This window comes from Malaclemys terrapin, chromosome 14 (genome assembly GCF_027887155.1).
Source record: "Malaclemys terrapin pileata isolate rMalTer1 chromosome 14, rMalTer1.hap1, whole genome shotgun sequence".
Classification (NCBI taxonomy): domain Eukaryota; kingdom Metazoa; phylum Chordata; order Testudines; family Emydidae; genus Malaclemys; species Malaclemys terrapin.
The window spans coordinates 25,264,781-25,277,185 of record NC_071518.1 but is presented as its reverse complement, the minus strand read 5'-3'; the positions used below and the strand labels follow the sequence as shown (position 1 = coordinate 25,277,185).

Here is a 12,405-nt window from a genome sequence, read left to right as displayed (position 1 = left end):
TCACTTTATTTTGGAACAGTTTGGATAACATGTATCCTTGACTGTTTGACTTTTCTAGATGGTATTTTCCTTTCCCATGTCATAACTTTCTAGCAAGCCTTCCTTAAAATTAAGAATCAAGATTCTTGTTACTGTTTTCTTAATATTTTTTTTCAAAATTGTGTTCTAGGTTTTAAAATCCTAATGCAATCAAGATATTGGACTAGTTAGCCAAAAGAAAAACATGCTTAAAAATGTAAAATTTTAAAATTTCTCATCTACTGTAAGTGAAACAGAGAAAAAGGCACTCTTCCTGACATTTTAAAAAAATGTACATTAAAAATGTTTTTACCAGGACAGGTTAATCAAAAAAGGTGAAAGTAAGCAACTACAAACCACTCTACATGCACATTGACTTTCCTACATAGCACCAGAAGCATGCTACCAGCCCTTCATGTTTGGAATGATTTGATGATGAAACTGCCTGATATGTATTTTTTTCTAATTGAAAGAATTTTATAATCATACTATAATTACTTTACACTTTTTGTGCCAGGAGGGCAAACAATAGTGCAATTTAGGGTCTAGGACTAGGACAGAGGTGTAAAGACAGAAAAATGTGAATGGTGAAAAGTTCCCCACTGATTGGCTACTCATAGTACAAAATGTATTAATGTCCCTTTTAGCTGATTAGGTTCTATATATTAACTTTTTCTTTAAATAATGTTTTACTACTTGTTTCAATGTCCTTTTGTATATTAATTCCTCCTTAAAATTTCTAACATATGTTCCCCCTTAACTTTAATCCCAGCATCTCTCTCTCCCCTTTCCCATCTAGTTCTGGTCTGCTCAACTATCTACTCTATGTTGCTCTCACAAGCACAAGTATATGCAGAACATTACATTTACTAATTTTTATTTTATTCAGTTCTTTTGTTATTTAATAAATGAGCTTTTTGAGTCTTGTACTTTTTAAAGTATCTGAGACCTACAAAATGAAAGAGCCTATACAGTTTTTTTCTCTTGATTATCATTGCTGAATGCAATTCTGAAAAATGCAGACTTACCTGTTTGCCCTGAACTAAAACATTAGTAATAGATGGTGCAAGGCTGTCCACTAGTTTACCTAAAAGGCTTGCTGCGAAGCGCACAACAGACCTGAGGGCAGAAAACAGAGCAATCCCACTGGATATCAAATGCTAGTTTAATGGATTCAAATATGTGTTTGAATTCTGTCACCACATTTGATAAGTCCCAAAAGGCTAACTATGAAAATACATATAATATTTGTTTTTGAAATGTCATTTCATACAGTTTTTCTTTTTGGGATAAATCCTGGATTTTTATTAATCACTAAAGCAAGTATAGAATAATGGCTGTGTTGGGAACAGTTAGAATTCATTAAACTATGGACTGCAAATAATAAGCTGGCTTTCTTTTCTCTCACAACATGTTAAGAAAACAGAATGTTATAATTATTTCTTCTATCAAAGAAGGTCTGTTTTTGTTTGCCACCAATGTTTTTGTTTGCCATCAATTTGCAATCAGTGAAAAATTTCTCTTCGGTAGATGTTTTGGTTTGTTTTGGAAAGATTTAGAAATTTTCAAGCAAACTATATTAATCTTTGAAAAAGAAATAAAGCATTTAACTTCTCAGAAAGTTATGCTGAAAGATTAGGCAAAGATTTTTGTTGTAAGAGTAAGTACTGCATGTGCAACACATATTTACATGACATTTTTGACAATTTTTGCCTCCAGGCAATATTTTATATGTAAGCGATGAAAAGAAGGGAATCATGTAAAGTGCTAGGTTATAACTGGCTGCAAATTTCAAGAATAACTAGAATTACACGGTATTATTACTATTAAAAAGTAATATTTAACTTTATAAATCATAATTTCATGACAAAATGGAAACTGAAGTTTAAGCTAAGTTTAAACTTTTCTGACATGGGGTTTGTAGCTACAAAGAATCATTTATCAAGAGAGTTAATGAACACGTTACAATATTCAATAAAGTTAGTACAAAATCCATCAACCAAACTGATACTGACTTCTGTGAAAAATGTTGTGCACTCTTTGAAAATCAAGAGCAAAGCATTTCAAAACTGCACTAGCTGATCTATCAAAATGCAAGTAAGCCAACAAATCTCAAGCAGCACTATTTAAGACCTCTGTGCACTTTACCTGTTTCCCATGAACCAGCAAAGTAGTAATATGTGGGGCTATAGAGGAAGCAAATTTCTGTGTAAATGCAGCACTGTAGCGTACCATCAACCTAGGTATGCCATATGACAATCATAAAAGAGAAATGAAAAATAAGACTTTACATATTTTAGTTTTACAACATGCCTCAGTTTTCTAAGTATTAAAAATACCAACAATGAAAACATTTGGTTTATAAGTGGATACAGGTCCATTTCATTCTATTAACAGACTAAAACTAAAAAACTGAAATCAATTCTTATATTTATATAGTTAATATCTTTTCCAAAAAACACCTTATTGGTTAACAGTATTTACAAGGTGAGAGTGGGCTTCATCTTAGGCTCAAATCTTGCTTTCTGTACTAAATAATGAGATTTCTATTCAACTTTCAGTCCAAATAGAGCAATTACTCGAACTACATGTAAATACTATACTTTACTTTCCCAACCCTTTAAAAATTATTTTGGTAAAGCCATCATTAACCCAACTGCCTTCAGGAACAATAAGCAGTAAACTGCATAAATTTATCTACTTTTGTTATTAATTTAATGTTTTTGACCACCAACCTTGCTACTGAAAGCCATTATTTTATACTGTTGTAACATTCTCCCCAAAAGATGACCATGTCAATTACCCTACTAATTCTAATTCTTTTTATCCGACTAGTCCTGTATGTTTATCATGCAATTTGTTAAACAGACATATTTTAACACAATTCTATAGGAAAAAGTAACACCAGTCATCCCGATTTCAGGGCCAATGTCAACAATCACAGTTTATACTAATGGGTCCTCAGCTGGCTACAGACCAATTTGTGAAGAATAACATTTACTGCTCTGATCACTGAGCCATTTGCTTTGTGATATACTTGTGACAGGAACAGCTACATCACATATAAATTTATTTCCATTTGTTTCTTTATGTTAATTGATTTAGGCTAGATCGTCAGCTGGTGTAAACTGGTGTGGCTGAACTGAAGTCAGCAGAACTGTGCTTCTTTACATTACCTAACGATCTGGCCTTATGTTTTGTAAACAGGCTGAAAAACAGTATTTATCTATCAAACAAAAATTAAACAAAGATATTATATACAAACCAGAGCTTTTTGCTGCCAGCTCGTCTATAGATTCTTTCAATATGGTCAGAAACAGTACCTAAACACATGAAAAAAATAAAAGCTGTAGTGGCTTTTATTCAGCAACAATAAAGTAAGTTTGATAGAGACGTTAGTTCATTTTGGACCAGATTCAGTAAAGCACTTAAGTACATGTTTAACTTTCAGAGGGGTCGCCGTGTTAGTCTGAATCTGTAAAAAGTAACAGAGGGTCCTGTGGCACCTTTAAGACTAACAGAAGTATTGGGAGCATAAGCTTTCGTGGGTAAGAACCTCATGGGTGAGGTTCTTACCCATGAAAGCTTATGCTCCCAATACTTCTGTTAGTCTTAAAGGTGCCACAGGACCCTCTGTTATGTTTAACTTTAAAGTTTAAATTTAACCTGCCACCTAGTCATCACCGGAGTCCTGTGACACTGCTCAAGTAACTCTGACTAATTTTAGTCAAACCTGTTGGGAGACCATAAGAAAACTCAATAAATCAAATGTTCTACAGCATTTTATAATTTTCGCATAAGCAGCCAGCTAAAATAAATGTATAATAAGAAAATCAAGTTGGTTTCTTTTCTGTTGCAGGGTATATAATAACTTTTCCTAATTGTGAATTATTGGCTTATTTTGCAACAATTTTCTTTTTGATGACTACCTTGAAGGATCTCTGAAGATTTAAAGAGACCAAAAATGGGCATTGGTAAGAATGTCCAGAAAATGAAGTCTGACAGCTTTATTACAAATAGACTGGTAATGCAGCAGCAGTTATAACAGCTAAGTATGCATTATTATACAATATTGCTCTGCTCAGAACTAGTTTCTGATATCACTGTCCCCCAACTCCACAGGCCCTGGTGCACTAATTTAGCCTCAATGGCAAAGGATTGAGAATCGAGAGTTGCACTGGGGACCACTGGGTGAGATAGAGCGGGTGCTGATTACCATTCAATTCCTTAGGCTTGAAATATCCATCAGATTAAAAATTCATAGGTGTGATGCCCTTATTTGTACTCCCCAAGTGTAGCAGCAACCTCCCTTCAAAAGGCAATGTAGGGTACATGGGAGAGTTGCACTGCAAGATCATAGCTTGTGGATATGTAGATCTGAAGGCCTTGGGCATGTCAGCTGGAAGGACATAGGTCCTTCAAACCATTATTGGTAGGAAGTGAAGGTTAGGCAGGAAGAGAATATTTTATTTATTTATTGTGTACAACACATATTCAGTGTTTAATGTCAGTCTCACTGCTCGTGTGGGATAGCGTAAGAAATTGGCTGGCAGGGACTCTAGTCAATGATTTGTATTGTTTAATACAAGATCAGTAGTTAATAAGGTTATCACCATCCACTACTTCACCTTGGATGACGCCTCTGATTGAACATATTAGTACTATCTGATCAGAAGGCAATGCAGGAATTGTATTAAGCCCAGAGGTCTCGAGATGGGTACTTGGTTCATTATGAGTTGAGGATCAGGGAGATGAGGTGATTGTATTGGCTGCAACTAATCTTGAATATGGGAGGTTTCCTATGAATGTTTTCCATTAGAGCAAGAAACTATATATTCAAAGTAATGACCACAGAAAGCTACTGAAGTATCTAAGTCCACAACAAAGTATTTTCCAGACTATTTGGGGTGGTGGTGGGCACACCCCCCTGATGTTCAGAAGTAGACCAAGTGTCTGGATACAGTGGCCAAAATTCACAAAATCTTAGTATTACATTGGAACATGTTTTTACAGTACAATGAATCAACTTTTCATACATCCTTTATACCTGTCAAAAATGCACGTGTTCTGGAACACCCTATTCAGGGGACTCTCAAAAACTTTACAAGTTGCTATCTTTGCTGATCCAAGCTTGTGTATTTTAGGGGTTCTGAATGAGTTGGTATTACCAGTTAACATTAAGAAATTGACTGCAGTAACTATATTAGTGACCAAAAGAGTTATTTTGAGAAAATGGAAATCTGCAATTCCTCCCTCATAGCTTAGTGAGCTCTCTACTACTCCATTAATGGAAAAAATGATTCTGTCTAATAGAAACACTTGGAAGAAATATGAGGGTGTCTTGTCACACATGAAACTATTGCATACTTTTGCAGTTTGGTATATGTTAATCCCTGATGCTCATAAGATATATTCTCACTTATTTATCTATTTAGTCACGTTAGTAATTGATGCCCTGCATGATCTCTATGGATTAAGGTTTTTTGCTTGTTTTTGTTTTGTTTTTCCATGTTTTATAAATAACGAACATTGAATTTTGTTATTTATGATATTTCCATCTCGTGCATATATTCATATATGTTTTGTTTTGTGTTTATATTGTATATAAAAACAATAAAAATAAAGTTAAAAAAACAAAACACGATGAAGCATGTTGTATTTTTTAGTACTTTCCAGGATGTGTTTTATACAGTGATGCTGCATGTAAGGTATATTTATACTAGAAGTGCCAAGTCTCCATCATGTGCACTAACATAGAATTAGACCATCCTCAGGTAAAGCCCTGTGAAATGAAGTGGTGGGTAAACTATAATACCCTAAGATTATCCAAGAGAGAAAATGTGAAGCAGAGTCCTAATTCCACCTCTGATCGCCTCTTTCTCTGGGATGTGTGTGTAGGCTGAAGGGTGGGGAACAGTTCAGCAGCCCTTGAAAGGGTACAGCTCACATCACTGGCCTGTCTGGAGCACAGCTCCACCCACTCCCCAACCCTTATTTTCCCCTTCCCATCCACTTGCTTCCTGAGGGCAGCAGAGCTGGTCCCAATCTAGCATTATCTAGGTTAGCATTACTGGGTTGTTATTATTAGCTTATGTTTTGTAATGTCTTATGTGTATTTAACTCCTGCATTTTAAATACTGAAGCAGAATAACCTCTATAGATAATATTTTGAAATAAAATCTGATTTCACAAAATAAGAAAAATAAAACAAAACCATCAGTATAAGATTGCTGATACATTTCAGACTAAGAGGCACAGGCACACACAACCTGTCTTCAGCTTCATTTTATTATACAAAATCAAACCCTTTCTGACAAAAATTGCTTGCTCAGACTTATGAATAGACAACAACATGCTGCATGCAAACAATTTAAAAGAGTTAATAGATTTAACAGCTCATTCCACTCTACAGTATATTGATGTGCATTTTCCATTTAAAGCAAAAACTGCTTTAATAGAGAAGAAAATAGCTACACAACTTTTTCTAACCATGTCCATTATTCATGTTTATTAGAACTACACAGAAAACTGCCTCCTCTAGTATTTAGAATAGTCACACGAAAGGATATCTGACCTTCCTTGGTGATGAAATTCGGTCCTTCCCTTTTGAGCAAAATACTTAACAGAATTGCTTGACTTGCTAGGCAATTGCAGTCCTAAAAAAGAACAACTTTTAGATTTAAATTACTAGCAAAAGGCATCACAGTTATTACAAATTCCACACGAACCAGAAGACAGTTGTTTTAGCAGTACTATACAACACACATTTCAAGGAGAAAGTCTCCCCTCCCCATAAATTTTAAATCTTCATTTGGTCCCCCTATAATAGTAACCAAATAGCCAATTTTAGGTTTTCAGTGGGACTTGAGGGCTCTCAGCACCTTACCAGATCAGGACCTTAGTGATACCCCAGTTATATACTCATCTCTATCTTCATTTTCTATCTCCTCTGAAGAAAAGAGTGGCACAGCAACACTGGTACAGAGTTTGGTAACTCTTCTCACTGCTGCTTTAGAATGGCTTTTTTTAGGACATATATTAAGGTTCAATAAAGTTGCACCACTGGGCTCAAAAAGATCATTCGTGTCTTGGCGCCCTGGGCCTCTACCATTGGCAAAACAAATGCTTGTGATCAGATGACTAATTGACATGATAGTTTTCCAAGTTCCCACTAAGACAGAATACTGAAATGTGAAATACTCATTCATTGTTGGTTTCTAGGTTGAATGATTCAATGAACCCAATTGAAACTTATAATTGATCTTACAGTCAAAAGTCACTAAAAGGTCATCAGTCTGTCTTAGTGGATTTCAACCATTCAGGGTTTTTTTGTGTTTGTTTGTTTGTGGAGCTGCAGTCTAGGTATGAGGTATTTATTCATATGGGACACAACCATCTCTCCCCCTTTAGAACATTTCAGGTATTATCAGAAAAAAATGATATGGACTTAAAGGGAGTATGGAAAACTGTTAGCCGGAATGTGGCAGCTCAAAGGGTTCTGTGGCATCTGGGAAGACTACAATGAGGGAAGACTCTAAAAGCAAAAATCAGTACAGGAGAGGCCAGAAGTTACTAGTTCTATTTAAAAGTTGCAGAGAACAATTATATGAATTCAATGAATTATTGACCGTTTCCAGATGCATTTAGATAAAAAATGTTAATGGGTGCTCAAAGAATGCCGGACCTCCACTCCACCTAAGCCCTTCTCTGCTTCCCTTCCCCTTAGTCCATTCCTTCCCTCCTCTCCCTATTTATGTACGTCTTCTCCTGTTTTATTACCCCCACTCTAACATGTTATCTCTACATAGTATTGTCTGGTCTTGCAGCTTTGACAAGCTGTAAAATTGCATTATCGTATAATTCTATTAAAGATCCTGTGAAGCATGTGGTATTTGGAAATATATACTAGCCATAAGTCATTTACCTTTTTGTTCTTTTCATTATCTGCTTCTTTATGAAAAAAAATCAATAAACATTTAATAAAAAATAAAGATTCTGGCCAAGAAAACTGTTAAGAGTGGCTGCTGGGGTGACAATGTTAACCATGTTCATCTGAAGAACGTGCTGTTAACTAGTAGAATTAAAACAAACAAAATATAATCTGATGAAAACTAGAACTAAACTATAGAACAATTTCTCCAATTTTCTTACATTCAGTTTCTGAAGAATCTCATAAGTCGACCTGTTTTTCCAGTCATTAATATTTACTTCTGGTTGTTGTTCAAGTTCAGAAACATTTGGAGTACTAGTCTGTCTCTTGACTTTCGAATGTTTTGGAAGTTCCAGCTCCTCAAAACTCTTAAATTCAGGAGGCCTGAAAAAATAATTATTTAATTGTCCACAGTTCAGAAGATATTTTAATTGTGAAAAACACTGTAATTAGATCTCCCACATATCCTTACTCTTCTGTTTCACTGATTCTTAGAAAGTCAAGTTGTTCAACAACTGCTCCAGATATTAATGTCTGGGGAGGGAAAAAAAAGAAGCACTCAGCAAGACAGTATCAATCTGTACACTGCACATACCAATTCTGAGATCAACAACGTAACAAATTGCCCCCTACTGAACAGGAACATTTGAGTTATACTTATAAGAAACTGCTATATTTTAAAATACCAATTTCTCTTCAGTTTTCATGCACCTTTTCCTGTTCATGAGTAGCAAGTGTAGTATGTTATCACCCCAAACCAAAATAGCTTAGGAAGGCCTTTTTTCTGCAATTACAGAAAAACTGGTTACATACCCTACAGTAATTGTGGTTCTTTGAGATGTAGTCAGTGTGGTTCCCATTGTAGGTGTGCAGGTACCTCACGTTGCTGAGGAATCCAAAAAGCAGGGATAGAGAGCAAGAGCAGGTCATGGGAACATACTGACATCATCATCCTGAAGAACCACAGTTATTGTAAAGTAGCCATTCTCTCCTCTTATAGTATGCATTAGTGTGCAGAGATGCACCAAGAGGGGACAGGGCAGGGGACCCAGGCTCACCTTTGGCCATACACAGCAGAGGCAGGAGCTGGAGATGGTGGCTGCTCAGCACATCTGAGCCCAGTAACATGCAGGGAGTAGGCTTAGCTGCTGGCATGCATGGCCGAGTGTCCCCCCAGGGTACCAAACCCAGCTGCAGCCACTGTGTGGCCAGTCAGCCCCCACCCCGGGCAGCCAGGGCCCAAGCCTTCCAGCTCCAGAAATCATGACTCTGGGGCTTCCCCTCCCCAGGAGCTCCACAGCTGTCTGGGGTGGGGGAGCAGGTCTTGCCCCCAGTCAACCTCCCCCAAAGAGGGGAATCCCCAGGGCCATAATTCCTGAAGCTGGGTTATTTAATTGTTTTTTACATTTATCTTGAATGAAGAACACCTGTTATGCCCACAAGCTTCAGTAAGGTTTCACCCAACTCCCAGCACAGCAAATCTATTGGGATTCCTTATTCTTAGTCATTCCTTAGTCTAGAAGTACTTCTCTCTTGTCCCCATACATATATACATACGTACACACACACTTCTACAGACAAATATTTGGACGCTCTCTCTCTCCTTATCTCTCTCTCTCTCTCTCTCATAACAATGTTAAGCTTCTGTCATTAATATTTTAGTATGCTTATTGATTACAATTAATTCATTTAATATTCATATGAATTTCATATGTATGTCCTTCTAAAGGAAATCTGTTCTAATAAAGCAGTTTTTAAAAGGACTTTCTTAAAAAGCATTGTTTTGATAGTTGTCAATAGGAGAAAAAAAATGGATGCGTGTCCTGTGAGCTTTTAAACTCAGTTTCCATTTTACAGTTTATAGTAAAATACCACAGTATTACACTGTGAGAGTTGATTGTGAAAATAAAAAGCTGCTTGCTTTTTTTCGTTTGTTTTTATTGCTGATTTCCTCCAGTCATCTTTCTTACATACATAATCCTCCGGAACACAGGTGATGATGGAAGCAGTTACAGACAATGAAAGTAAAAATTATTAAGAACAGTCCTGGAAACCATACAAATTATTTGTAGGCTTGGAAGGATTAGGCTTTTAATAAGTAATAGTCAATTTTACTAGACACATTCAAACAGACAAAAAGTATTTCCATTAATAATAACTGAAATTTACAGTTAGGCAAAGAAAAATGCTGCTTGAGAACTATTAGAGTTTGATTTAAGAATATTTACTTTGTATATTTTGACATGTGATGTGGACAATTTAAGTTTTAATGGTTATAAAGTTTAAACTTTTTGAAACTCAACATCTACTGTCATTAAATAGATATTGTCTGTCAAAATTATAAAAAAATAAAAATTGAATTCTGCCAAGCCTAATTATATGCTGTCTGAAAGGACAAATACATTTTAATGTACATGTCACAAGCAAATATTGTACACCCCCTTTTGTGAATTAAGATATTAAAGCCTAACTGTACATGTTCAGACACGTGCATACAAATGTACACACTCAATATAAATTATGAAAAAGCAGTATACAGTATATTGTTTTAATAGATAATGCGTTACCACCTTTTTGCAATCTCAGCCACTTTTTCAGGACTTTTTCCTCTTTAACGAAATGCACAGTTTCCAAAATATGACAATATACTCAGAAAATTAAATGATTGAGCTTTTGCACTTCATGTAGTGGAAATTCTTGCATTTTCTGCACATTTGGCATAATATATCAGCTGACCAAACTGTATGATAAGTTTGTAAGACAATTTTTAGACTAAAGGAACATATACACTATTTTCTATCTAACAAATAATTCTCCTCCATTGATCAGCAGTGCCTACAAATTTTGGGTGATGAGGGGGAAAGGAGATAAGACTTCCTAAAACTCTACAAAACCTCAAATAAATGTTTAGAATTGAGAGAGGAATCATAGATTCAAGATGATTCCTATTTCACCCAAATCAGTTTCCCCATCCTTAATTTAAAAGTATAGTAGGAAGTAAACATTCACTATATCATAGTTAATATACTATAAACCTAACCTAGTCAGTATATATTATACTGAATCCTGGGGAAATGATTACTTACCTTCACAGCTGCTTTAACAATATATTCCTGGAAAAATCTCAGTAGGTTTTCAAAAAGAAATATATCATGAAGAGATACTCAGGGGTGTGGGACAGAGCATGTAACCTTATTTACTAGTGTCACATTGGTCAATAATGCTCATATCTAATTTTTGGTGCCCATGATTGGAATTGGATGGTGAAAAACCAGAGCACACAGAATACCAAGACACAGCACAACACAACCTCGATGAAAACCATCCTAGAGCCAAGCCAGTTAAAAAGGTTACTGAAATGTTTTTGCACCCTTCATGAATAAGAAAGACAACATAAACAGCAGTGATTGTCAAATAGATACAACAATTCTAAAAGGCTTATTAATTATGTAAAGAATATTCAAGGAAAGGAATTGAATGTGGAGGGGAACAATGGTTTGCTGAGAACTTTGAAATAGTACATTGTGTAAAATAATCTAAGAGCACACTGTGTAGATAATGTTTGAGAAATGTTTCTTGTGACAATATATCAGTTTAATAAAATACAAAGTAATAAAAAGGAGGCATTCTAGATAAACATCAAAAGCCCCCTGGAGCCTGCAGGCAGCACTCTGCATGGATGGCAATGACATTTACATCAGGAACTCTAACTTATGATAGCCAGAGATTTTATGAACTAGGTATGACTGCTTTAATTTACAAATTTTTATTTAAATGGTCATTGAAAGCATTTATTTTATTGTCAGAGCTAGGAATGTTCTCTTTGTAATTTTAACATGTTAGCTGGTTGTGGTAAACCCTAGTCTCCCCCTTAAAATTTATTTTGAACAGCTAATGTATTAAAACTGACTAGAACTTTAATGTTAGTTAATATGTGAAACACACACTTTTCCCTGCTGTTGATATGGCCCAGAATAGAGTCCTTAACCCTTGATATCAAGGACTTGCCCTTTTGTGATAAATTCCACAAGACAGATGGCTGGAAGTAAAAAAAATAAAATAGATTCCCTGCCACATTAAAAGGACCTTTGTAGAAAATATCAAAGCCCTGTGCTCCTGCTTAGAGAAAGCATGATTTATAGTGTACAGAAACTGAACAAAGGGCTTTTAAAAAAAGAGCAGAACCCTTGACTTTATCTCATCTTTAATTTTATAACACTCAGTGAGGTATTAAAAAGTCACAGGAGAAACCAAAGAATTTTGATGGAATAAATAGGTCTATAGAAATAATTCACAGTTCATGGACTAACACAGACTACTGCCAGAGTATGAATGCAACATTTAGAAGAAGAAAAAAAAAAATACCTGCACTCTATCAGCATGAACCTTCACTCCTCCAACGACTCCTTTTTTAAAGGCTGCCAGCATATCTAATATTGGATTGAATCTGCTTCCCC

General features: G+C 35.5%; 1 protein-coding gene across 6 annotated transcripts in view; it reads right to left on the bottom strand.

Moving 5' to 3' along the window:
• The window catches only part of PHKB (phosphorylase kinase regulatory subunit beta), a 197,053-nt gene that overhangs the window by 23,886 nt on the left and 160,762 nt on the right, over window positions 1-12,405 (bottom strand). For 5 of the 6 annotated variants that reach the window (XM_054048875.1, XM_054048873.1, XM_054048869.1 and 2 more), the window contains 6 exons: window positions 12,314-12,404; window positions 8,421-8,482; window positions 8,170-8,332; window positions 6,593-6,674; window positions 3,284-3,341; window positions 1,047-1,137 (listed from right to left, as the gene is read on the bottom strand). In XM_054048875.1, the coding sequence (XP_053904850.1) occupies window positions 1,047-1,137; window positions 3,284-3,341; window positions 6,593-6,674; window positions 8,170-8,332; window positions 8,421-8,482; window positions 12,314-12,404 (547 nt within the window). Of the gene's footprint in view, window positions 1-1,046; window positions 1,138-2,166; window positions 2,258-3,283; window positions 3,342-6,592; window positions 6,675-8,169; window positions 8,333-8,420; window positions 8,483-12,313; window position 12,405 lie in introns of all 6 variants that reach the window. The other variant, XM_054048870.1, reaches the window with a different exon arrangement.